Genomic DNA, 26,946 nt, shown 5'->3' on the forward strand with positions numbered 1-26,946 from the left:
GGCTGGGTGCCTGGGTAACTGATCCGGTTGACCGGATTATTGATGAATATGATGAGTCGGCCCCAGTCCCTGGTATGCTTTACTGTTACCATGTATTTGCTTCTCTTACATGCTGTTTCTAATGTACCGATGTTTATCATTTTTGCGCAGCATCCCCAGCCCCGCCTAAGAAGAAAAAATCTCGACTGATGAAGCATGCCTTTGCTCAGAAACGGGCAGCCGAGAAGGCAGCTGCCCGGGAAAAGGAAGAAGCCAGGGCTGCAGAGACAGTTAGAAAGACCCGAGTCCTTCAACTAGCGGAGGAACACAGGGCTCAACAAGCCATAGGTGAGGAGGCTGCCACTACAGTGGTCACCCCCGAGGTCCCCGCTCCTTCAACTTCTACTGTTCCCCTGCCAGTTCCATCTATGGAGGCAGGGTGGACGAATGATCAGGCTCCTTCTGCTGCCGGTCCCTCCTCTCCTTTGACGCGGAAGAGGAAAGCCATAGAGGAGCCAGAAATGGTCATTCTTAGTGACCCAGAAGAGGTGGCTCCTTTCTCTCCCTCTTTCCCCCCGTTGGCCCCCTTTTACCAGGCTGCCCAGGGATCTAGTCCCTTCGGTGCGAGAGAAAATATATTCCAAGCCAGGGCCTCTGGCCGGGGAGTGCGGATGCTGAAGGACCTGTTGATTTCTGCGGAACAGCTTCACCTCTATAACCAAAACCCGAACGTGAAGTATTTCGAGGGCACCAACCGGGTTATATCCGTAAGTTTACTTCTCCTAGTCTCGAACGTGTTCTGTTTTCTATTTCTAATACCTCTGCTTTCAGGAACTGCATATGCTGGTGGACAGCTATGAAGATGCGACCAAATTTGGTCGGATTGAGACTGATCGGGCACACGTAGAAGCTGAGAAGTCTTGGGCTGCCGCGGAGTTGATAAAAAAACTGGAACAGGACTTGATGATGGCACAACAAAGTCATGATCAAGTGGCGTCTAGTCTCCGTTCAGCCCTGGAGGCAGCCGAGCAAGGTCTTCACTCTGCTCAGCTAGACCGTGCCCGCTCTAAAGCTGATCTAGGACAGGCTCGAGATGCTCTAGCCACCACTACGGATGAGTTGAGGGCGGCTGAAAACCGAGCTGCAGCGGCTCAAGCTGAAGCGGCCAGTGCGAGGGATAAAGCGAAGAAAGCAGTGTCAGCTCTGGAAACTCGCCTGAAGTCAGAGGAAGAGCTCAAAGCAACTTTCCTATCTTCTGCTGAGTTTCAAGAGGCAGTGGTGGATAGATCGTACACCTTTTTCCAGGTCGGATTTTACAAATGCCGAGATCAATTTGAGGAAGCTGGCCTATGGTCTTCTGACAAGAGACATTTTCCCGATTTGGATAAGGCCATCGACTCCCTGCCCGCCACCCAAGGAGCTGAAAATGCGAAGGCTGCACCGAGTCAGACAACTGCAGATGCCGGTCCCTCTAATAACCCCGCACTTTGAATTATTATTTGTAATTGGGCCGTAGGAGCCCCTCCTCTCATAATCTGTTGTCAATGTACCTCCTCTGTTCTTGTTATCCATTATTTAATGCCTGATATATATAAATAAAAGAGTAGGTAATGCCAAGGGCTTATATATGCCTTGGGCTTATGATAGTTGCCGGGGCCTGGAACCTTTCGGGCTTATATAATGTCAAGGGCTTATATATGCCTTGGGTTTATGATGGGTGCCGGGTCCTGGAACCTCCCGGGCTTATATAATGTCAAGGGCTTATATATGCCTTGGGCTTATGATGGGTGCCGGTGCCTGGAAACTCCCGGGCTTATATAATGCCAAGGGCTGATATATGTCTTGGGCTTATGATGGGTGCCGGGGCCTGGAACCTCCCGGGCTTATATAATGCCAAGGGCTTATATATGCCTTAAGCTTATGATGGGTGCCGGGTCCTGGAACCTCTCGGGCTTATATAATGCCAAGGGCTTATATATGCCTTGGGCTTATGATGGGTGCCGGAGCTTGGAACCTCCCGGGCTTTTATAATGCCAAGGGCTTATATATGCCTTGGGCTTATGATGGGTGCCGAGGCCTGGAACCTCCCGGGCTTATATAATGCCAAGGGCTTATATATGCCTTGGGCTTATGATGGGTGCCGGGGCCTGGAACCTCCCGGGCTTATATAATGTCAAGGGCTGATATATGCCTTGGGCTTATGATGGGTGCCGGGGCCTGGAACCTCCCGGGCTTATATAATGCCAAGGGCTTATATATGCCTTGGGCTTATGATGGGTGCCGGGGCCTGGAACCTCCCGGGCTTATATAATGCCAAGGGCTTATATATGCCTTGGGCTTATGATGGGTGCCGGGGCCTGGAACCTCCCGGGCTTATATAATGCCAAGAGCTTATATATGCCTTGGGCTTATGATGGGTGCCGGGGCCTGGAACCTCCCGGGCTTATATAATGCCAAGGGCTGATATATGTCTTGGGCTTATGATGGATGCCGGCTCTGGAACCTCTCGGGCTTATATAATGCCAAGGGCTTATATATGCCTTGGGCTTATGATGGGTGCCGGGGCCTGTAACCTCCCGGGCTTATATAATGACAAGGGCTTATATATGCCTTGGGCTTATGATGGGTGCCGGGGCCTGGAACCTCCCGGGCTTTTATAATACCGAGGGCTTATATATGCCTTGGGCTTATGATGGGTGCCGGGGCCTGGAACCTCCCGGGATTTTATAATGCCAAGGGCTTTTATATGCCTTGGGCTTATGATGGGTGCCGGGTCCTGGAACCTCCCGGTCTTATATATGCCTTGGGCTTATGATGGGTGTCGGGGCCTGGAACCTCCCGGGCTTATATAATGCCAAGGGCTTATATATGCCTTGGGCTTATGATGGGTGTCGGGGCCTGGAACCTCCCGGGCTTATATAATGCCAAGAGCTTATATATGCCTTGGGCTTATGATGGGTGCCGGGGCCTGGAACCTCCCGGGCTTATATAATGCCAAGGGCTTATATATGCCTTGGGCTTATGATGGGTGCCAGGGCCTGGAAACTCCCGGGCTTATATAATGCCAAGGGCTTATATATGCCTTGGGCTTATGATGGGTGCCGGGGCCTGGAACCTCCCGGGCTTATATAATGGAAATCCTTCTTTCATGATAAAACTCCTTCATTAATAAAACATTGAATACAAATCATTACACAAAATACTTCTTCAAATGTAAAGCATTCCATAGTCGCTTGAGGGGGCGTCTCTGGTCGTCTTGTAGGTACCAAGTATTAGCACCGACTTTTCTGATAAGCTCATACGGTCCCTCCCATCGGGCATCTAGCTTCCCTACTTCCCCTGCTGGATTAACTCTTTTCAACACAAATTCTCCTTCTTGGAATTCCCGAGGCCTGACCTTCTGATTATAGGCTCTCATCACCCGAGCTCTGTAGGCCTCCATTCTACGAGCCGCCTTCTCTCTTCGTTCTTCAATGAGATCCAATTCTTGTGCCCGTGCTCCTTCGTCTGTGTCCTCATATGCTTTAATCCGAGCTGAAGGCTGTCCGATCTCTACTGGAAAAATATCCTCCGACCCATATACCAGGCTAAAAGGTGATTCTTGTGTTGCAGTGTGTGGGGTGGTGCGATAGGCCTATAACACACTCGGGATCTCTTCAACCCAATCTTTCCCCATTTCATGCAATCGCGCCTGTAAAGATCGAACAATAGTACGATTGGTTACCTCTGTTTGGCCATTACTTTGAGGATAGGCGACTGAGGTGAAAACCTGCTTAATGCCCATCTCGGCACACCAGTCTGCCAATTTTTGGCCCTGAAATTGCCTGCCATTATCAAAGACCAGCTTTCTCGGTAGCCCAAATCAACATACTATGCTTTTCCATAAAAACTTCATCACCTCGGCCTCTGTTATTTTCGCCGAAGGCTCTGCCTCCACCCACTTGGAAAAATAATCAACAGCTACCAACAAGAACTTCTTCTGTGCCCGGGCTAGTGGAAAAGGTCCCACTATGTCCAGACCCCATTGATCAAAGGGGCAAGATGCCCATATCGGATTCAAGTTGCTTGCCGGGCTATGCTGTATATTTCCGAACCTCTGACATCCTTCACAAGATCGGGAAATCTTGGATGCGTCTGCCTGCATAGTGGGCCACCAGTATCCTAACAGCAACACCCTTCAGACCAGACTCATGGACCCTCCATGGTTTCCACAACATCCCTCGTGCACTTCCCGCAAGACATATTCGGTTTCTCCTTCCCCCAAACATTTGAGCAAAGGGCCATGGTAGGTACGCCTATACAGGCTTCCTCCCAAGATAGCAAACCTGGCTGTCTATCTTCGTATGATCCGAGCTCGTCCTTCGTCCCCCGGGAGGTTCCCCTGAGTTAGGTACTTGACAATCGGGGCCTTCCATGTGTTTACTTGGAGGACCGGCTCCCAGGCTTCTATGGCAGCCACCATTTCCCTTTGCATAAGGGATTCTCTACTATCACCTTCCCCCACGGCCGCTCTTTTATCCAAGGCGTCTGCTTCCCTATTTTCTTCCCGGGGTATCTGCTCTATACTCCAAGTGTTGAAACTGGCCCCGAGCTCTTCAATCATCTTACAATATTTTATCAATTTCTCATCTCGAGTACAGAAGATTTTGTTTACTTGTTGAACAACCAACTGAGAGTCAGAATAAATTATGATATGACTTACCCCGACATCCCGGGCTCGTTGCATCCCAGCTATCACAGCCTCGTATTCAGCTTCGTTGTTGGAGGCCTGGAAGTCTAGCTTCACGGCTATCTCAATCTTCTCTTGGGCAGGTGAGATCAGGATGATCCCCACACCACTGCCTCCAACACCACTTGCTCCATCTACAAAAACCCTCCATACTTTCTCTTGGCCAAAAACGGCCACCTCTGTCAAAAAATCAGATAAAGCCTGGGCTTTGATGGCCTTACGTGGCTGGTACTCAATATCATATTCTCCTAATTCCACCGACCATTTCACGAGTCTCTCCGAGGCATCTGGATGAGTCATAATGCGCCCCAGGAGGCTATTAGTAAGAACAGTTACCGGGTGAGACAAGAAATAAGCTCTCAATTTCCGGGCCGTTATTACTAGAGCCAAGGCCATCTTCTCAATCTCCGTATATCTAACTTCCGTCCCCATCAAAGCATGGCTGACTTAGTACACAGGCCTCTGATCTCCCTTTTCCTCTTTTATCAAGACAGTGCCGACCGCCTTTTCTGTAGTGGATAGATATATCCACAATCGTTTCCCTGGTTCCGGCTTAACCAAGATAGGCAAGCTAGCCAGATGCTCCTTCAACTCCTGAAAGGCCTGCTCGCATTGCTCAGTCCAGCCAAACCTCAGGGCTTTATGCAACACTTGGAAAAAATGATAGCTGCGATGAGCTGATCGAGCTATAAACCGAGCCAGGGCTGTAATCCGGCCGGTTAATCGCTGTACCTCCTTAATAGATGTTGGTGAAGGCATTTCCCGCAACAGCTTCACTTTTTTAGGGTTGACTTCTATCCCCCGTTCAGTGACCATGAACCCTAGAAACTTGTCATTTTTCACCCCAAACATACACTTAGTCGGGTTCAATTTGATCCCATATCGCCGAACTGTCGCAAAGGTTTCCTCCAAGTCGGGTAAGAAACTATCCCGGGTCCTGGACTTCACCAATATATCATCCACATATACCTCCACATTTCGACCCACCTGTTCCCAGAACACTCTGTCCATCATCCGCTGATACGTAGCTCCTGCATTTTTCAAACCAAATGGCATCACTACGTAGCAGAAAGTACCTCCCGAGGTGACAAAGCTGACTTTGTCTTGATCTTCCAGGGCTAAAGAAATTTGATGATAGCCCTGGTATGCATCCATGAAGCTCAGCAACTCACACCCGGATGTGGAGTCCACCAACTGGTCAATTCGGGGCAAAGGTTAGCAATCTTTGGGACAGGCTTTATTTAAATCCCGGAAATCCACACACATTCTTCACTTTCCCGTAGCCTTTGGTACTAGCACTACGTTGGACAACCAAGTAGGAAATTGTATTTCCTTGATGTGCCCGGCCCGCAGTAGCTCTTGAACCTGCTCCGCTATCACCTTATCCTTCTCGGCCCCAAAATGCCTCTTCTTTTGTAAGACAGGTTGGGAACCCGGGCTGATGTTTAGTTTGTGTTCTGCCACCCGAGATGAAACTCTCACCAAATCACCCTGAGCCCAGGCGAACACATCCTTATTCTGAATGAGGCAGCCTCTCAATGCTTCAATCAACCATGCGTCTAAATCCCGAGCTATTTTAACAGACTTCCCTGTTTGCCCGGGCTCTATCTCTACCTCTTCATACTCGCTTTTAGATTCCTCCACAGAACAGACTTCTCTTCCCCCCAAGGCTCCTTCCTTTCCATTCTGTTTTGCCCTTTTGTAGTCTATCTTCACTGTCTCGGCATAGCATTTTTGAGAGGAAGGCTGATCTCCTCGAACTTTTCCGACCTTATCTCCCACTGGGAATTTGATCTTTTGATGGTAAGCTGAGGCTACGGCTTTGAAAGAGTTCATAGCCGGCCTACCCAAGATGACGTTATAGGAAGAAGGTGCTTCCACTAATGTGAATCTTGTCATGACCGTCCTCTTCTCATCTCCTGATCCCAAGGTGATAGGCAGCAACATTTCCCCTTGGGGTTGGACAGTGTGCCCGGCAAAACCATACAAGGCGGTTTTTATCGGGCTCAACTCATACCCTTGCAAATCCATCTGCTCGAATGCTTCCTGAAAAAGGACATTCACTGAGCTTCCCGAGTCAACGAACACCCTTCGAACATCATAATTGGCGATCCGAGCTTGTATAAGCAAGACGTCATTATGGGGTAAGTTTACTCCCTCCAGGTCTTGGGGTCCAAATGTGATGATTGGCCCCGCACCCTGCCTTCCTTCCTCCACCCCTAAACTTTCCCTCCGACTCCAGGCCTTCCTAGCCCGGTTGGAATCTCCATCCGTAGATCCTCCCGATATCATGTTAATGATACCTTTGGCTGGCCCGTCCCCAGATGTTTTGTCTTTTTTTGCATGATCCATTTCTTGTTTCCCTTTTTCCCGAGAGCTGGTGGCATCCCGGGGAGGAATCGACGTCTGCGACCCCCGAAACCAAGGCACGCTTTGGGGCTTTTTTGGGACCGGCCTACCATCTCTAACATAAGGCAGTTGGTATCTTTGCTGCAGAGTTCGGCACTCACTGGTGTCATGAGTGCACTCTTGATGAAGTGCACAGTACTTTCAGAGCTTCTCCTTAGAAACAGGGGCCTGCGTGTCCACCCTTTCTTCACACATATGGACAGCCTTATCTCGGGTCCCTCGGTACGGAGCATACCGGGACAATCGCTCCATGGGATCATGGTTTTCTCTACTTCTTCCTTGTTCCCGGCCTCCCTCCCGCCGGGCCACCTCCTTTTTCTGCCTCTGAGCTTCCTCCATGTTAATGTATTTTTCAGCCTGAGCCAGCAAATCTTCGAAGGTTCGGGGTGCTTTTTTCACTAGTGATTTGAAAAATTCCCCTTCCCGAAGACCTTGAGTAAAAGCCGTGATCTTGGTCTCCTGGGCACAAGTTGGGACCTCCAAAGCAATTTTGTTAAACCTTTTGATATAGGTTCGTAAAGATTCCTCTCTTGACTGCTTTGCTTCAAAAAGGCTATAGGCAGTTTTTCTATACCTCTTGCTACTGCCGAAGTGCTGCAAAAACACTTGCTTGATTCTGCAAATGATTGAACACTCTGGGGCTCCAACTTCTCAAACCATCTTTGGGCAGAATCCACTAAAGTGGTTAGGAAGACTTTGCATTTGATCTTATCTCCATAGCAATGTAACATGGCTACATTTTCAAACCGAGCCAGGTGCTCCTCTGGGTCTGTGCTCCCATCGTATTCTCGGATTTTAGCCGACTTGTAATTTAGTGGCAAGGGTTCCTCTATCACCTCCTGTGAAAAAGGGCAACCCGAAATTTTGATAGGGCAAGCCATTTGGGAACCTCCCTCCTCCAACTTCTGTACCTTCCTCCTGAGCTCATGCAACTCATCTGCCATGGACGGCTGTATTGAGTGCATCCAAGAGCTTTCTTCTTCTTCTCCTTCTTGAACCTGGGCAGTAAGGTTTGGATTACCCTGATTCCCTTCTTCCTCCACTATTATGTCCTTTGATTGTGGCTGTTTTGCAGCTATCAACGACTTCCGTATCACATCTTGGACAAATGATTCTAACTGCTCCAAGGGAATGGTAACATTCCGTCCTGGCTGATGGTCTCCAGGTGATGTTTGATCATGAGAAGCCATATCTACGTCTATAGAACAAGCTTTCCCACAGACGGCGCCAATGATGATGGTTTGTAAAACCAGGGCCCGGGCTATCAGGGTAGTGTTGTGGGCCTGACGTGATGACCGGGCTAATGAAAGTAATATATGAGCTGCCCTTTCTTAATCAAGATGATCTGCATACCAAGGAAGGGAATAAAAAGCACGTTAGTGGGGCACCGGAGGAGTTTTCGGCGGGGCCACTCCGATGCTTAAGTCAGAATTAAAAATAGAGTGGGCTTTTTAGAGAAATGAGTATAGTGCTTTTGAAGTTTAGGTGAACATACCTCTACAAATATCTGTGACCAGGTATTTAAAGGCCTTGGAGTGAGAGTGTCACTTCGCAATTCCAGGGTAGTGGCCACGATCTGGATCGTAGGTGTGGTAGTTGCCCATGTTTGCCTGTCACGTACGATGAACCTGGAAAGCTCGGGTTGATGATAATCGTGGGGATCATGCCCCTAAAACACGGGCTTTATATAAGTCCTGCAGACCTGGTTTCCCGAGCTCCTGAGGCTACTGGGCTGCCTTAATACGGCCCTACCACTCCGGGGCATTCGTGGCCCTGCCCCCCTGGCTTACCGGGGCATCACTACTCATCCCAAAAATAGTCGGGCTAGAGTCTTACTCGCTGTCCTGACTTACAGCTCCGCCACCCTTGCTTTAATACAACCCTGTAATCCCTGAATCTTAATGTCCCTGCTCCCCGGGGCATTCATGGCCCTGCTCCCCTGTCTTGCCGGGGCATCAATATTATATAATTTTCCTGTAACGTATTGATGGATTCAAATATTCATCGGACCTGGTAAATCTTTTGATGTAGCATACAATTATATATCTTAATCACGGGTTTGATCTTGATTATTTATGTCATGCAAACGCACAAACATGCATTAATTAATTCTTGAACTTGAAAAATGGTCATGAATTTAGCATGGGAGTTCACTGTTGAGATTGAATTTCTCTGGCTAGTGGCTAGCACCAGTGTTAACGATTTTCCAATTCCGAATCATGCTCTATATATTAATTATTATAAGAAAATATGCAGGTTAATTTGGAGGCGTGATGCATGATACTTTGATCAAATTAGTACAGATAATAAGTAGTGAAGAAAGATTGTCTTTCAACGGGAATTAAATAGCACTTGAATAATGACAAATAATTAATTAGAAGTACGAAACAAAAGCAAGCAAGGTGCCAAGGATCAATTATTGGGTTTAGATTAAATGATTTTACTTAAATGAAGTGATCTAATTTGGAGCAGTGGTTTGAAGTATAGATTTTCAGATATCCCAAATTCCAAGTGGATTTGAAATACCACTTATACGAACATCTATCAGGATGGATTCAGCTTAGGACAGTTCTAGGCTGTAGTCCACCCCAAAATTTTTTTATTACATATTTAAGTTGTTTTACTTAATCCAATAAAACTTACTTTTGACCCCGGAAGCCTAGCTCATCTTCTTAATTTTAATGCACAACTTCATTTTTTAGAGAAAAATTGCATTTTGGTCCTGCAAATTTGTCATTTTTTGATTTTGATTCTCTATGTTATCAAATTTTAGTTTTAGTCACACAGTTTTTTTTGATAATTCTACTCTTTTTTATTGGAAATGTTAATGTGACACTATACACTCTAGTGTTATACCAGTACTATACTAGTACTGAGTTGTTCCATGTCAGAGGGAAGTCAGAAGACAAATGAATGTTGCCAAAAAAAAAAAAAGATAACGGATTAAAATTGAATTTGACAACACAGATGATCAAAATCCTAAAAACAAACATATATGACTAAAAACAAAATTTTTCTATTTTTTCTGAGTAGTACAATGTATGAATTTGTTTTATAATATATAATTTATTGATTAAGTTCTAGCACACCTCAGCTCTAATTTTTGGATCCGTCCCTGTCTATTTAAAATGTAAAAATCGGTTGGACCAAAAGCGAAAGATTATTAAACTAGTGTTTCGATGCATACTATGCGTGCTTACATAGTTTTTTTTGACAGGTGAAACTTGTAATTTATTCAACCAAAATATTGTCTTTAATAATAATTGTTGATTTTTAAATTGTTTTTCAATTGATACGATATCTAAAAATTTAATAATATACACCGTGTTCCTCGTACGCGATGCGTGTATATATATAAATTTTTATGTTAATTAATAATCATGTTATTTTTAGAACTCACATATCAATTAAATTTTTAAAAATTCTAAGAATGATAACTATCTAATCTTAAAATTTTAAAATAAAAAAATAGATAGCGAGTGTCATTTTGATAAAATAAGATAAAATCTAATGGCTAAAAAAAGACGTAACTATGTAAAATGACTAATTTTTCTAATAATTTTTGTTTTGTTGGGAATTAAGTTAAAATATAATCACAATTTTATCTCAAATTCACCAATTAATTGAATGTTGGTTAATTAAAAGATCTTTACTATAATAATATGGTATGAGTTATATAAATAAAGATATATAGATTTTGAGAAATTTTGAAATTTTTGGAAAACGGATGATATTACATCAAAGAGCCAAAGTTAGTTTAGTCTAAAGTCCACGTCACTCCACATGCTTTATAAGATAGTACACCGATCTTATGTTACGTTACTTCTTCCACGACATACCTACATACATGCATATATTAGATTTTTTATTTACAATTAGATGACAAGATTTTTCAAGTACAAATGTACAATAGATCATACGCCTTCTCAAACTATACCCAACCTATCTTGATCCGTAAAATCTTGAAATTCCATTATTATAATTTTTTCGACCCAAAATGAGGCTATGAGTATTGGATCTTTATTCATGAGATAAGTTCACTCTGTTAATATTTACAATAAAAACTAAAAAGTAATATTTTGGCATTAAAAGTAGTACTTTTTCGTGAGTGACTCAAATAAAATATTTGTTTCATAAAATTGATCCGTAAAATCGTCTTACGTTTTTTGTTTTATATTAAGTTATACAAATAATTTAATACTTTTCCATTACAAATTAAGTCGATCATATAATATTTAAAATCATAATTACAAAATATTATTCTATTTACACAATAATTACGTTCACGAGGCACGCGTTCATTACGACCAACTCATATATGATTTATTGTGACTGCTTCCAAATTCCTCGTATGGACCAGGATTTTCCTTCTTTTTTTTTTTTTTAACAGATCCTAAATTCCAGAAAATTTGTTCGCCTCATTGTTTCTGTTTTCATAAGCGAATCTAGGATTTTATATTTGAGGTCTGCATACTAAATGACTGCAATATGCAAGCTAACAAATTTAAATGGAGGTAGTCGATTTCGCTCTTCAGGCTTGTGGTATGCTAACTGCATGGTTTCCTAAAACTTTCTACTTGTTTATGAAAAATATAGGGAAAAATTTGAGAACTAGAGAACACGAAACTTAAGTCTACCGGTCATTGTGTAAAAATAAAAGAGGAGAAATCTGAAATCTCACCACTAATACACACGTCCACACACACATAAACATATATACTGCATACACACACTAGCCAGCTGAAAAAACAATTTTTATATACCAATAAGGTTTTAAAAATTTTCGGAGGTTGCATGAGATATATCACTACTCGCTAAATCAAATTTGTACTAAATAAAAACCTTAATTTATTTTTTTCAAGATCTTTTTTCTGTCATTTCAAAAGAATTTTTTTTACTATTTTTTAAAGATCTTTTTCAACACGAAAAAAGAGCAAAAATAAAATTAAAAGAATTTTAGTTTTGGGTTTCATGAGAAATATCTATGCTTAATGTCTATACCTCATGATGAAGAGAAATATTTAGTCACCTTTAAAAACAACCTAGCTTGAGCTCACCAATACAAATTAAAAAAAATTGAACCTCATGAGCCGATTAACCTAATAAACATAACAAAAACAAACAAATAAAAAAATTTAAAAACAAACTTGAAAATTAAAATTTGGGAACGTTATGGAAACACATATCTCTAGCTTAGAGAGAAAGAGTGCCCTATAATCTATGGGGCATATAGGGGCGCAGCAGGATTAAAAATTATTTGGGGTTGGCTCCGCCCAACGTTAAACTATAAATTATATAATAAATTAAATAAAAAAAATCAATATATGTTTTTTGTTTAAAATTAAGTTCATGGTTTTTCTTCTCTTAATTTTATGATTTACCCAGCTGTAAATTCAAAAAAATTCAAAAACAATTATTTTTCAAATTTCACAATTATTCAACTTTTGGTTTTTTTAGCTAAAAAATCTCAATACAAGCCCAATAATAATTTTATATCAATCTTCTCAAATATCGCAAACAATAGATTATTTTCTCAAAATTCGCAACAATATATTTTTAGGCTAAAAATTCAAACTCGAAAATTTATAAATACACCACATTGTATTAAAAAAACAAACACATTGTATTCCGAAATATGTAAATAATATTCTTTCTAAAAAGTATATGTTTAAGAGAATATAATACGCCAATTATAGTCTCATAAATAAACAAAAATGTAAAAAATTAAAGTAATCCAAACACTAGTTGATCCTAAAACGTACAGAACAGATTTCACGTGAAAGTGAATCTTATATAAAGAACTAGCAACGTTTCATTCGTCGTCCTTATACTTTGATATCAAATAAATTACGAGTTGGAACAATTTATTTCTATTGGCATGAAAAATTCGAAATTTCAATCAAAATTTTATAAGAGTAGTATTTAAAATAAATAATTGTTCGGATAATCGACCATTAATTAACGCAAAAGAAAAGAAAATAGTTGCTTGTGATTTCTTATTCGACAAAAGTTGTTGGGACTTGGAATTCTGGTGGCAAATATAATTTATAATTTTCGACTTGCCACTCTAACAAATTTTTGTCCTCTTAAAAAAAGAAAAGGTTGGTGGCCGTAGACCAAACTATGGGGTTCATTGACCATATTTTTCGTGTAAATTCACTTCCAAAATTGCTCTCAACCACTTTGTGAACTAACATTTTCCTACCCCCTTTCCCTTCTTCTACCAACTCATAATTTCAAATGCCATGGCCCAACCAACCCTACATATTCCATGGTAGCAATTCTATGCAATCAAGATTCACATCAACTTGTTAAATATATCAGGTCAGCTGAATTAACTATTGAAAGTTGAATATATGATCTTAGAAAACTTTTGAAGTAGAGTTGAGTCAAATCTATAATCTGAACATGTATCAAACTCTAAAATCTACCGTTATACACTAATGAGCCGAGCCAACTAACGACAATTGTTCATTTTCCTCAAATCATATATGATGTAGCTAAAAATCACTTGTACTCCCCATGTTGCTTTCGCAAAGTTTGAAGTACCAACAAATCCTTGTATGTTCCCTGTAGAGATCTTCAGTGTGTTGTTCCTACGTCACAAAACAAAGTCAGAGGCGCCGGAAGGATTCCCGACGAAGGCACTCCGACGCTCAAGTCAGTGATTATTCAAGGAATAATAATCAAGAGTAGAGCGCTTTAGTGCTAAAGAAAATGTGTACCTTAATAATGAGGTGACTTGAGTAATTTATAAATATTTGAAAAGTTTCACGGGCTTAAGCCTCTTATGGACTTTTGTAGAATTCAAGGTCTGCTTGAAGTAAATATATATAATATTGAAACAAGCTTGGGCTTCAAAAATATTTGAAATGAACCTACGTGATTGGGCTCAGGCACAGTCGAATTTTTAGGTGTAACTCATCAATATACTTTCAAATCTAAATATGTCAATCTAATCACGACCTAATTAAATTCCTTATCTATATATTCATGTGATATCGTGATAAATATTCAACCAAGACAGCAAATTTATAAGGTTGCACATGACATGAGGTACCAAAATACTACTTTATTTATTTATTTTATTTTTTTGGAATTAAAATTTAATGAAACAGCAGTGAGTACAAAGGGAATAAAATGGAGCATTAGGGTGGCCCTGGCCCATGCCACCAACTACGATCCATTTATATAAAATCCCCATACATTGCCGCATTGGGTTCGCAGGGACAGCCACCTAATTCTTTCATTCTCCGGCGTGCCTTCTCCGCCCGCGGCCATGGCACTCACCGCCCAAACCTCTCTTCTTTCCTACAAATCGTCTCTCATTCCGCAGCATCAACCACTTTTCTACGCCAATCACTCCTCTCTTACCGTCAGATCCACCTCCCTGAAGCCCATCTCGGCCGTCCATGCAGCGGATTCTTCCAATTCCAAGACCGCCCCTGTTTCCCCGGCTGCTGCTTCCGTATCCGCCGCCGCCGCCCCCACTGCTGCTGTTGAAACGAAGGCTCAGTCCAAGAAATGGGCGTTGGAGAGCTGGAAATTGAAGAAGGCGTTGCAGCTACCCGAGTACCCGAATGAAGAGGAATTGGAATCGGTTCTCAAGACTCTCGACGCCTTCCCTCCGATTGTGTTCGCGGGTGAGGCGCGCAATCTCGAGGAGCGTCTCGGTGAGGCGGCCATGGGAAATGCTTTTCTCTTGCAGGGAGGAGATTGCGCCGAGAGTTTCAAGGAGTTCAATGCCAATAACATCAGGGACACTTTCAGAATCCTTCTGCAAATGGGCGTTGTTTTGATGTTTGGCGGCCAACTGAATGTCATCAAGGTTCGATTTTTATTTTTTTGTTTTCTTTTTACCTGTTTCGGTCTTTACCAGATGTTTGGCGGATTCATTTTGTCTCTTGTGGTTATTTTAACATTTAAGATATAAATTTGGATAGTGGGTTTTTGTTGATTTTCATGCTTTAGGTTGATATGATTAAATTTGTTGTTACCCTCTAATGTCCCTTTCGTGGAAAAGTAATTTATTCTTGTGCTTTTGCAAACTGCCAAATGGATAATGCTTTCGAGTTGATAGAAACCACTTTTCCTAAATTTCCCAGCTAGTTTGGCATTAGTTTTGTTTCTATTATATGCATGTGATTTAAGTAGTCGGTACTAAACAAGGTTGTGGTCGGATTGATGGATTTGATTTTGTAGGAAGGATTTTGGCATGTGTTGTGTGTATTGAAACTCGCAATTAGTATTACATAACTTGATATAGAATGGATTTAAAATCCATTTGATTTTTATCCATCCAAGCAAATCAAAGGAATCGAGATCAATAGATTTGAAATACCTCTTCTTACCTCCACCAATCCAATCCAAGCACAACCTAAAAGTTTGAGTTTTTATGAGTGTTGATCATCATTAATTGTGTACTTTAACACGCTTCTTTTGATTCAATTTGGTTTCTGCCATCGTTGTGTGATGTGATCTTAATGTTTGTTGGTAATGAAACATAGGTGGGAAGAATGGCGGGTCAGTTTGCAAAACCTAGATCAGATTCATTTGAGGAGAAGAATGGTGTAAAGTTGCCAAGTTACAGAGGAGACAACGTGAATGGAGACGGTTTTGATGCAAAATCGAGAATACCTGATCCGCAAAGGATGATTAGGGCCTATTGTCAATCTGCTGCTACTCTAAATCTGTTGAGGGCTTTTGCAACTGGAGGATATGCTGCAATGCAGAGGGTGACTCAATGGAACTTGGATTTCACAGAGCACAGTGAGCAGGGTGATCGGTATGTTCAATGCCACCTTGAATTTAATTTAACTGTCTTTCTCATTTAGGTCGCAATATGAATACGGGATAATTGATATAGAACTCCTTAAACAAAATCATTTTTTAGCACTTTCATTCGTTGATATTTGAGACTTGTGCCTTTTTCCTACACAAAGGAGAAATCATCACGTGTTCTAAATTTTTAACTTTTAGTTTCATAATTCTTTTGTTAATTTTTTTGGCTACGCCACTACGGCCACAAGGCTGGCATAACAAGCTATCTGTGGGACTTATGGTAAGATCATTCTGGTTGTTGCAACACAGGTATCGTGAACTAGCCAACCGAGTTGATGAGGCCCTAGGATTCATGCAAGCTGCAGGACTTACGTTGGACCATCCGGTTATGAAAACTACAGATTTCTGGACATCTCACGAGTGTTTGCTTTTGCCTTATGAGCAATCACTTACTCGGCTTGATTCTACGTCAGGTCTTTACTATGACTGTTCTGCCCATTTCCTTTGGGTAGGGGAAAGAACGAGACAATTGGATGGAGCTCACGTCGAGTTCCTTAGAGGAATTGCTAATCCCCTCGGTATCAAGGTGATAGCTCATAAAGACGTCTCACTCAAAATTTGGACACAGTATTTTAAAAAAAAATTGATTATGTGATTTTTCTACTAATGGTGTACTTTTATTTTCACAGGTTAGCGATAAAATGGATCCTAATGAACTTGTCAAGCTCATTGAGATTTTGAATCCGAATAAGAAGCCTGGAAGAATTACTATCATTACAAGAATGGGAGCCGAGAACATGAGAGTGAAACTTCCTAATTTGATCAGGGCAGTTCGCAGGGCTGGGCAAATCGTCACCTGGGTATCTGATCCTATGCATGGAAACACTATCAAAGCTCCTTGTGGCTTAAAAACTCGCCCCTTCGACGCCATCAGGGTAAAAGTTCCTTATCATGAATTATGTTGTGATCACTACTTCATATACAAATTCAATTAGCGAGGGATCGCATGATACATGTTTTTCACCCCCAAAAATATGCAAAGCATGAACTTTTACATGTACCATTTACTAGAGAATTCTCGTGGAACATAACTTTTAAATCCAACAACCTTTTGATCTTCCTGTTTAAGTTGACCCTTGTGTTTTAGGTGGTTTGAGAGTAGGTCGGGAGCTTTAATCATGAGTCATGACTAAATATTTCGAACTTAAAGAAGGATACTTTAGATAGAGTTGGTAGGAAAAAGACTCGACTTTGTGTTGCTTTTGATAACCTACCATGGTAGGTGGGCCCTCGTTTCTCTTGATTAATTTCTAGCGTTCCTTCCACGCTTATATGCATGAATCTTGTATTGTGATGTGATGCAGTTCCAGACATCCTATTTCTTGTATCAAAGTAGACAACTCGTGTTCTTGAGAATTTTCTACAAGAATCTTAACAACATATGCACCGTGTTCTTATATACATCTTATTGCCTCAGGCGGAAGTGAGAGCTTTCTTTGATGTGCACGAGCAAGAGGGAAGTAACCCCGGAGGCGTGCATTTGGAGATGACGGGGCAAAACGTCACAGAATGCATTGGTGGATCACGAACGGTGACATTTGACGATTTGAGCTCTCGCTACCACACTCATTGTGATCCACGGCTCAACGCCTCTCAATCTCTCGAGCTGGCGTTTATTATCGCTGAGCGGCTTAGGAAGCGGAGACTGAGTTCGCAACTCTCATTAGTTAATTAAAACTCTGATGTTTGCGTTTGCTTTTCTTCAAAAGTAAGTTATCCTGAAAGTTTGTTACAATTATGCTTTGTACCGTATGTGTATACTAAAAGAGTGGAGAGAAAGAATAAACAATGACAAATATTTCTGTGTCTTGGATCACTTTACTTTGGCCATAACCTCACTGGCTTGCTCGAAGCTGAGAGCGTGTCAGAGCACCAGATTGAAATATCATTTATGAAAAAGCACATGCATGGATCGGTTGCTTTGGTCAATGCTACACCGGTGAGTAGCATTTTTAACGTGTCATATATGAGATTCGAATGTGAATCATTCATTCATATCGATTGTTTTGAATTTAGATGTTCGTGCAAATATCTTATATAAAAATTACACTGAGAACAACACTTTTGATATAACATAAAACGAGTTTCTCTTCATTTCTTAGAGAAGAGATTATTTAAAATTCATTTTGCGTTCATGAAAATACTCGAAATGAAAATTTTAAACTGACTTGATTGATCCCAAGTTTCCGTATACATTTACTCGAAAGGAACTCATTGCGTATGTTAGGCAAATGACTGCATTTTCGTGGAAAAGCGGAGCTTGTATGAATTGAAGAGGTCAAGCTGCTATTGAGACAGTATTCAATGGGGGCATCCAACATTTTTTTTTATTTTACACGCGAGATGTTCATATATATCTCGCGTGCATAAAAAGATGAGTCGTTAGATCTAGTATATGAGCAGTCATATGCTAGAATCGACTAAACCCACGAATACATAATTATCTTTGTAAAAAGAACACTGGATTTATCAAAGCAATCTAATTGAATAATCTTTAAGGTTATTTTTTTAAAAAAGAAATAATGGATTAATCAAAATAATCGAATTAAATTATCTTAAAATGTGTTTGGATTTGTGGGAGATCTATGGATTTGAGATAATTATGTTGAGCAGTGGATTTAAGAGATTTTACATTTTTAATTCTAATGTTGAACCAAATAGATACAATATACTTTAGGTTGCATCTGGAATGATGAATTTGAAGGTGGGGATTTCAAACCCATAATAAAAGTTCATTGTGGTGTTTTTTTAAAAATTAATTGGAACTTTAAGATTGTACCTGGATATATATTTACCACCTGAAATCTTTTTATATATACTAGCTATTGATGCACACGCGATGCATATGTAATATAAATAAAAAATTATATAAATAAAAAAATTGATGATTGTTAGAAATAAAAAAAAATATCGAGTGGAAAGAATTTTATAAACATTTTTTTTAGGAAAAGTTTATAAACATTTTAACGTTAGAAATAAATAAATATACGGAGTAGAAATAAGTTGATAAAATGTTACCAAAAATATACTCGTTTGAAATTGTATTATTACGACAGTTATTATTATATACTAGTGTATTGGTGTACGCGTTGCGTGCTTGCATAATATTTTTGTAATTAATTTGATTTATATTCAAATAAAAGAAATATCATAATTGTAAAAATTATTTAGAGACTAATTTGTAATTTGAATTATCGAAATTTAAAAAAAAAACAAAATTGTAATATCTATATCATATAAGAACAATTTTAGGAAAACAAAAAATGGTGTGTAGGAGGAAGATTCTTTACATATAGGGAGTTATATAAATGATAAAATTTATAGACGATATTTTATTTTAAAAATAAAAACCGATAAAGTTGAAATAAAATTATCAATCGAAGAATTAGGAGTATTAGCCGAACGAATGGGAAATTCTGTTTTTGCCCCAAAATTTATGTAAATCCATTGGACTATTTCAAAGTCAGTCCAGCCTGCGTCAGCCGTTGAAAATTCATGCCACGACGCTCATCCAACGGCGCACGTCGATTTTAAAAAATATTAATGGGCATCCCTTGAAAATATGCCCTAAATCAACTCCTTGCCCCAGAAATTCAAAACCGCTCCCTCTCCCTCGATCCCTCCACTCACTCTTATCTACGCAAAAATCTTAGCTTTTCATCGCACAGATCTCGCTTCCTCACCCTCCAGCATTCCATTTTCTTCCCGGAGAACCCGAATTCGCAGTCACCATGTCGGCGCGTGAGGAGAACGTTTACATGGCCAAGCTGGCCGAGCAGGCCGAGCGCTACGAGGAAATGGTGGAGTTCATGGAGAAAGTGTCGATGTCTCTGCCTGAGAATGAGGATCTGACGGTTGAAGAGCGGAATCTGCTGTCAGTTGCCTATAAGAACGTCATCGGCGCCCGCCGCGCGTCTTGGAGGATTATTTCCTCCATAGAGCAGAAGGAGGAATCCAGAGGAAATGAGGGCCATGTTACCACGATTAAGGGCTACAGATCCAAGATCGAGACCGAGCTATCCAATATCTGTGATGGGATTCTGAAGCTGCTTGACTCGCGCCTCGTTCCCTCTGCGGCCGCCGCCGATTCTAAGGTTTTCTATCTCAAGATGAAAGGGGATTACCATAGATATTTGGCTGAATTCAAAACCGGTGCTGAAAGAAAAGAAGCTGCCGAAAGCACCCTCACTGCCTACAAGGCTGCTCAGGTTTGATTTTTTTTTTGTCTTTTCCCCCCTTTTTATGGATTGATCTGTACCAATTTAATGAATGTTCACACTTGAATTCCATTCAAACTCTACTCTGGATCCTCAGAAACATACGTTTGTTCTTATATTATCATTGATCGCAAGGATATACTTTAGGGCCTGTTTTTAGTCTTCAACAGTTATGCGAACATAATTCGCTATGTTGCATCAGATAATTTATATATAATTTCTTCTATTCGCCACGAAGCAGTCGACGAAGTAAACAAGAACAGGTTACCAATTGCTTAAATTTTTTTGCCTTTTTGTTTCTGTCTTGCTTGCATGTTTAGAAAGCAACATTGATAGCTCATGCTTGCAATTTGATCTTTTGAGTGAGGAATCTTGCAAAATATGGCAATCATATCTCAAGAAACTCTTTTATTGAGTAAGTGCACGAGAGAAAATTGGTGGATATCTCAAAAATGCAATCCAACCCACAAATCAAACTGTGTAATTTTTTTTAAAAAAATTTAGTTTCTGTGTTGTCCACGTAAATCAAAATTTTCAATCAAAACACAGCAACTGGTTCATCAAATTGGAAACATTTGGTTGCGACTGATACATCTATTCTACTGATTGCCGCACCATAGATCATTTGCCAGATTTGAAAAAAATTAGATGATTTCTGAAATAATCTCTGTTTAACCAAATACACAGCCTATAAAACAATTGCCTATTTTTATGCTTTTGCAGGACATTGCTAATGCAGAACTTGCCTCAACACACCCAATCCGACTTGGACTGGCTTTGAACTTCTCTGTTTTCTATTATGAGATTTTAAATTCTCCTGATCGTGCCTGTAATCTGGCGAAGCAGGTAAAAGTCTTAACAAATTTGAGCTGAGTTCTAGTTCTCGTTTCACTCCACTTTCTTCCAAAAATTTCCAAGAAAGTTCTACCTCAATCTGGTAAAATTGGCACCTGTTTTTGGTACGCTTAAGCTCAATTGCACGAGCTATTACTTGTTGTACTACCGAAGATGTAAGTTGTATGATTCCTTTTACTTATCAACAGGCCTTCGATGAAGCCATTGCTGAGTTGGACACCCTCGGCGAAGAGTCCTACAAAGATAGCACATTGATTATGCAACTTCTTCGTGACAACCTCACTCTTTGGACCTCTGACATGCAGGTATTCCTTTCTCCACAACCCTGTCCTTGTATAGTATAAGGAAACATTAAAAGCTCCGTGTTGGTTTTACTAAACTAAACAATTTAAGATCGAATTTGGCCAAAAATAAATTGGAAGATGCTCAATCTCAAATAATACTTTCGTCCGGCTGTAAAGCTTGGCTTGATTCATTAGTTTCCAGCTGCAGTTATCTTGATTAACTAATCGAAAATATTTATTGCTTCTCACTCTTGTCTTCTGCTGAAGGATGATGGAGCTGATGATATCAAAGAAGCCAGCAAACCTGATGATGCACAACAGTGAGGAGATAGTGGCCTAAAACAGAGTCATCCCTTCTCCATTGTGTTTTTTTATTTGGTGAAGTTTCTTTGTTATTTTCTCCCCTTGTTTTAAGACCTCCTATATTTGGGTTATTTATGGATTGAATCGCTTTCTATACAACGCGCCCGCGCGCGTGTTCAACCTTAATTTAATTTAAATGTATGGGTTTTTTTTTATTTGGTCAATGACAAATTGAGTGTTTTGTTCAATCCATAGGCACAAATATGTAATTCCATTTCATTTCCTTTTTTTTAATATGTTATAATATATTTATTATCATTATATATTTCTCCGAAAAAGTCGTCTAACTCTTGATGCCTGTTGTTTACTCGCATCTCACATAAGTTAATTGATTATAAAGTAAGATAAAAATTAAAATGTATTACTTAAGGTTATTACAATAAGTGCAAATTGCTCAAAAATTCCTAATGCAAATATGTTTTGCTCTGCATTTTCTAGACATTTTTTTGTACCATATTTTTTGTTAATTTGTACCACATCTTGTATGGTTTTGTATTACATCTTGTATTGTTTTGTATCACATTTTATGGTTAGGGACCCCAAAACAAAAACATGTTTGCATTTGGGAATTTTTGAGCAAAAAATTGCTCTTACAATAACGTTCCTCATAATTTTTTTGTTTGCCTTAAAAACAATTACAATGAAAAAAAATTATAGATTTAGGCACTGCTTGGTTTGAGGTATGGTATAAGTAATATATAGATAAGTAATATAATGTAATAAAAAAGTAAATAAAAAATGATAGTTAAAATTGTATTGGATTTGATTGATAGAGTATGGTTTATTTGATTTGATTGATTAAATTTTATATGACTATTTTGTCATTTTAACAATAAATAAAATAAAAATTATATTATTTATAAGGGGTAATATAGTAATTTGAAATCAATGATTTGATTGATTTAAGATAAATAATTAATGATTTGATTGATGTAAAATAAATAGTTAATATATAGATTAATAATATGATGAGAAGAACGTGAGATGAGATGAGATGAGTTATATATATATTAGTAATACCGTGAACAGAACGGTGGCTTAAGTTATTATAATTATAATAGTCTATATTTGTGAGAAGGTACAACAATAGATCTTACAATGTCTAGTGTGCACTCCACTGTATGTTTTTTATTTTCTTTTTGAAATAATGCACTTCACTGTATTTGGTTTACGATTGACATGCGAGTTGTGCCGCACATTCTTATCGTTTATTTATTAATAATTATATTTTATACATAAAGAATCATGAGACAAAGGGGAAAATTGTTGAAAATATATTATTTTATTATTGTTGAATATTGAATGTTGAATATTGAGTTGTAAATTGTTGAAAATTAGTGTGTGATGATGTAAATGATGATATATTAATTTTTGGACTAATCTCAAATGTGGATCTATAAATAGGTCTTCATTTGTGATGAAAAATACAATTGAGTTGAGAGAAAAATATTATAAAGTGTACAGTTTGATATATTTTGAGTTTTGGAGTTTTTACTTTTTACCATAAATTTTTACTTTTTCACAACATGTTATCAGCACGATCGCTCGAAGGTTCTCTATAATTTTCGACGCTCCAAAACATAAAGAGAAGACAAAAATATTCAACAAGTAAGTATATTTATTTTATTGTTTATATATTTTTTATGTATATATATTAATATATAATTTCATGTTATTATATAAAAGGTTGTCTATGAAACCGACCTTATAATAACGTGATATGATATGATATGATATGATATATATATATATATACACACTAAATATATTAATATATAATTTCATATATTATATAAAAGGTTGTCTATGACACTGATCTTATAATAACGTGATATGATATATATTATTGTATATTATATACTAATCATATTCGTATAATCTTATATTATTATATAAAAGGATGTCTATGACACCAAACTTATAATAATGTGATATGATATACATAATTATTTAATTATCATTATCATTATCATTATATGTATCACATGATTATCACGAATTTTTATTCAACACATACTCGATTTTTTTCCTTACCCCCCAACGGTAACAAAATGGCTAGTTTTTTACCTATAAATATGTTCACTCAAACTCATTTTCAATGACACCAAAATTCACTCTTTCTCTCAAAATATTTTCTCTTCGGTTTTTTCGAAAATGAAGATGATGTCGTTTCTAAGGCTATTTTTCATAACGACTATGATCATCATGCATACGAGTCTTGTACTCACCAGCGATTTTCCACCACATACTTTTTCTCTATTTGTACACGCACTTGTAATCTTCGTTCTTCCATTATTTTGTATTGTCATATTAATGGAAATTAACTAATAAAATGCATTGTTATTTTTCTAGAACCACCATGTCAAATTTGGCAAAGATTGAATTCGTTGTGCTCGATATCACTGGAAAGAATTATATGCCATGGACTCTCGATATAGAGATGCATCTTGAGTCATTAGGTCTAAGTGATACCATCAAAGAAAATAATATATCATCCTCACAAGAAAAAGCAAAGTCTATGATTTTTTTACGTAGACATCTTGATGAAGGATTGAAATGTGAGTATCTCACAGAAAAAGACCCAATGATTTTATGGAAAGGGTTGAAAGAAATATTTGAGCATATAAGGGAAGTGATATTTCCGACCGCCCATGATGAATGGAATACGTTGAGATTCCAAGACTTTAAAAAAGTCAGTGATTATAATTCTGCAATGTATCGAATAGTCTCGCAATTAAAATTATGTGGACTTGAAGTCACAGAGATTGAAATGCTTGAGAAAACATTTTCCACTTTTCACGCATCAAATATAACTCTACAACAACAGTATAGAGTGCGTGGTTTTACGAAATATTCTGAACTCATTGCATGTCTTCTTGTGGCGGAAAAGAACAACGAATTGTTAATAAGAAATCATCAATCCCGACCTACTGGATCAACGACATTTCCTGAAGCAAATGTCGTAATGAAAAATGAAAACCAAAATCAAAGGCATAAACAAGATTTTGGTCGTGGGCGAGGACGAGGACGAGGACGTGGGCGTGGTTGTGGACGTAGAAATGATCACGGTCGTGGTCGAGGCCGTGGATATAATCGAGATAGTTACTTCAATAACTCATCTCAAAAGAACGTCACAAATCACCCACCAAAAAGGCATCATGAAAACATGAGTGAAAATAAAAATCACTCAAAAAGAACTGAGAGTGTTTGTTATAGATGTGGCACTCCGGAACATTGGTCACGTACTTGTCGAGCCCCTGAGCACCTTTGTAAGCTCTATAAAGAATCGATAAAGGGGAAAGAAAAAGAGACCAATTTTGTTGAAAATAGTGAACATTTAATTGGTTCAACTAGTTTCAATGCTGCAGATTTTTTGAATGATTTCGAAGACATTGATTAAAAGATTGGTGGGACTAGATTGTAACAAATTTGTATTTTTCATGCATTCTTGTATTATAAAGCATGTTATGTTTTGAATTTGTATTGTACTTAATTTTTCTTTATTACATTTTTGTGAAGTTTGATATGGAAAATGCTATGAGCAAATATGGAAATAATATCATGAAAATTTGCATACCGGATAGTGGTACAACACACACTATTCTGCGAGATGAAAGATATTTCTTGGAAATAAAACCAACAAAAATAATGGTGAATACAATATCAAGTCCTGTAGACTTGATTGAAGGTTGTGGTAAAGCACAATTTTTGTTACCAAATGGTACAAAATTTCTGATAAATGATGTTTTACATTCACCATAATCGAGAAAAAATTTGTTGAGTTTTAATGACATATATTCTCATAGATATGATACTGAGACGATAACTTATGGAAATCAGAAATATATGTGTCTTACCACATATAAATCAGGAAAGAAATATGTAGTTGAAAAATTATCAATGTTCCCTACTGGATTGCATTATACACACATAAGGTCAATCGAATCAAATATGGTGGTTAATAATTCTTCAATATTAACCAATTGGCATGATCGATTGGGACATCTTGGTTCAATAATGATGCGAAGAATTATTGAAAATACACATGGTCATCCATTGAAAGACCAGAAGATCTTTCAGAATAATAAGTTTCAATGTAAAACATGTTCTCTTGGAAAACCTATTATAAGACCATCGCCAGCTAAAATCCAAACATAATCACTCATATTTCTTGAACGTATTCAAGGTGATATTTGTGGGCCAATTCATCCACCATGTGGACCATTTCGATATTTTATGGTATTGATCGATGCCTCTAGCAGATGGTCACATGTATGCTTATTGTCAACTCGAAATGTGGCATTTGCAAGATTAATGGCTCAAATAATAAAATTGCGGAATCAATTTCCCGATTATACAATCAAGAAAATAAAACTTGATAATGCTGGAGAATTTACTTCCCAAACTTTCAATGACTATTGTATGTCAATGAGAATTACTGTTGAACATCATGTTGCTCATGTTCATACACAGAATGGATTAACTGAATCATTGATTAAACGTCTACAACTGATTGCTAGACCAATGATTATGAGAACAAAAATCCCTATTTCTATATGGGGACATGCAATTTTACATGCTGCGGGATTAATTCGCATCAGACCAAGTGTATATCATAAATTCTCCCCATTGCAGCTTGCATTTGGTAAAGAACCAAATATTTCTCATCTGAGTATTTTTGGATGTATGGTGTATGTGCCTATTGCACCACCTCAACGATAAAAAATGGGTCCTAAAAAAAATCGATATTTATATCGGTATGATAGTCCATCAATCATTCGATATCTTGAGCCTCAGACAGGCGATGTGTTTACAGCACGCTTTGCTGATTGTCATTTTAATGAAGAAATCTTCCCAATGTTAGGGGGAGAAAAGAAACACATCGAAAAAGAAATCACATGGTATGTACCATCATTGTTACATTTGGATCCAAGGACCAAACAATGTGAGAAAGATGTACAACAAATTGTGCACTTGCAAAGAATTACAAATCAAATGCCAGATGCATTTGCAGACACAAAAGGGATAACAAAATCATATATACATGTTGTAAATGCCCCTGCTCGAATTAAAATTTCAAAGAAACAAATTGAAGACACTCATGATGTCATAAAACGCTTTAAGCGTGGAAGGTCAGTCGGTTCCAAGGATAAAAATCTTCGAAAAAGAAAAGGCATAGAGAAACACGATGATCATAAAATAGAAAATGGCGTTCCAGAAGAAACACCTGATGATGAAAATGTTCTGTCAGAACCACAAACTGACGAGA

The 26,946-nt window shown here is 38.8% G+C and overlaps 4 protein-coding genes across 4 annotated transcripts; 2 read left to right on the forward strand and 2 right to left on the reverse strand.

Moving 5' to 3' along the window:
• Window positions 1–3,169: 3,169 nt before the first annotated feature.
• LOC140878313 (uncharacterized) lies at window positions 3,170–4,123 on the reverse strand. The gene is made up of 3 exons (XM_073281916.1): window positions 3,878–4,123; window positions 3,704–3,793; window positions 3,170–3,613 (listed from the first exon to the last, which is right to left on the reverse strand). Exons 1-3 carry the CDS (start codon window positions 4,121–4,123, stop codon window positions 3,170–3,172), a joined length of 780 nt encoding a protein of 259 aa, XP_073138017.1.
• Window positions 4,124–4,312: 189 nt separating this feature from the next.
• On the reverse strand, window positions 4,313–5,140 carry LOC140878314 (uncharacterized). Its single transcript, XM_073281917.1, has one exon. It carries the CDS (start codon window positions 5,138–5,140, stop codon window positions 4,313–4,315), a length of 828 nt encoding a protein of 275 aa, XP_073138018.1.
• Window positions 5,141–14,305: 9,165 nt separating this feature from the next.
• On the forward strand, window positions 14,306–17,756 carry LOC140880760 (phospho-2-dehydro-3-deoxyheptonate aldolase 1, chloroplastic). The gene is made up of 5 exons (XM_073285499.1): window positions 14,306–14,945; window positions 15,625–15,902; window positions 16,208–16,484; window positions 16,588–16,833; window positions 17,376–17,756. Exons 1-5 carry the CDS (start codon window positions 14,397–14,399, stop codon window positions 17,631–17,633), a joined length of 1,608 nt encoding a protein of 535 aa, XP_073141600.1. The 5' UTR covers window positions 14,306–14,396; the 3' UTR covers window positions 17,634–17,756.
• Window positions 17,757–19,519: 1,763 nt separating this feature from the next.
• Window positions 19,520–21,831, forward strand: LOC140885143 (14-3-3-like protein B). Its single transcript, XM_073292077.1, has 4 exons — window positions 19,520–20,166; window positions 20,899–21,021; window positions 21,219–21,335; window positions 21,582–21,831. The coding sequence occupies exons 1-4, from the start codon at window positions 19,690–19,692 to the stop codon at window positions 21,636–21,638; spliced, it is 774 nt and encodes a 257-aa protein (XP_073148178.1). The 5' UTR covers window positions 19,520–19,689; the 3' UTR covers window positions 21,639–21,831.
• Window positions 21,832–26,946: the final 5,115 nt, after the last annotated feature.

Source organism: Henckelia pumila, chromosome 2, assembly GCF_033568475.1.
Source record: "Henckelia pumila isolate YLH828 chromosome 2, ASM3356847v2, whole genome shotgun sequence".
Classification (NCBI taxonomy): domain Eukaryota; kingdom Viridiplantae; phylum Streptophyta; class Magnoliopsida; order Lamiales; family Gesneriaceae; genus Henckelia; species Henckelia pumila.

What these genes read in the sequence shown, in the direction of transcription:
- LOC140880760 (XM_073285499.1), top strand. Translation starts at nt 14,397, where the DNA reads ATGGCACTCACCGCCCAAACCTCTCTTCTTTCCTACAAATCGTCTCTC. An exon ending in CTAATCCCCTCGGTATCAAG is followed by an intron (nt 16,485 to 16,587) that starts GTGATAGCTCAT and finishes TTATTTTCACAG; the next exon opens with GTTAGCGATAAAATGGATCC. An exon ending in GCCCCTTCGACGCCATCAGG is followed by an intron (nt 16,834 to 17,375) that starts GTAAAAGTTCCT and finishes TTATTGCCTCAG; the next exon opens with GCGGAAGTGAGAGCTTTCTT.
- LOC140878314 (XM_073281917.1), bottom strand. Translation starts at nt 5,140, where the DNA reads ATGGGGACGGAAGTTAGATATACGGAGATTGAGAAGATGGCCTTGGCT.
- LOC140885143 (XM_073292077.1), top strand. Translation starts at nt 19,690, where the DNA reads ATGTCGGCGCGTGAGGAGAACGTTTACATGGCCAAGCTGGCCGAGCAG. An exon ending in CTGCCTACAAGGCTGCTCAG is followed by an intron (nt 20,167 to 20,898) that starts GTTTGATTTTTT and finishes ATGCTTTTGCAG; the next exon opens with GACATTGCTAATGCAGAACT. An exon ending in CCTGTAATCTGGCGAAGCAG is followed by an intron (nt 21,022 to 21,218) that starts GTAAAAGTCTTA and finishes ACTTATCAACAG; the next exon opens with GCCTTCGATGAAGCCATTGC.
- LOC140878313 (XM_073281916.1), bottom strand. Translation starts at nt 4,123, where the DNA reads ATGCAGGCAGACGCATCCAAGATTTCCCGATCTTGTGAAGGATGTCAG. An exon ending in CGAAAATAACAGAGGCCGAG is followed by an intron (nt 3,794 to 3,877) that starts GTGATGAAGTTT and finishes AGGCAATTTCAG; the next exon opens with GGCCAAAAATTGGCAGACTG. An exon ending in AAAGTAATGGCCAAACAGAG is followed by an intron (nt 3,614 to 3,703) that starts GTAACCAATCGT and finishes AGTGTGTTATAG; the next exon opens with GCCTATCGCACCACCCCACA.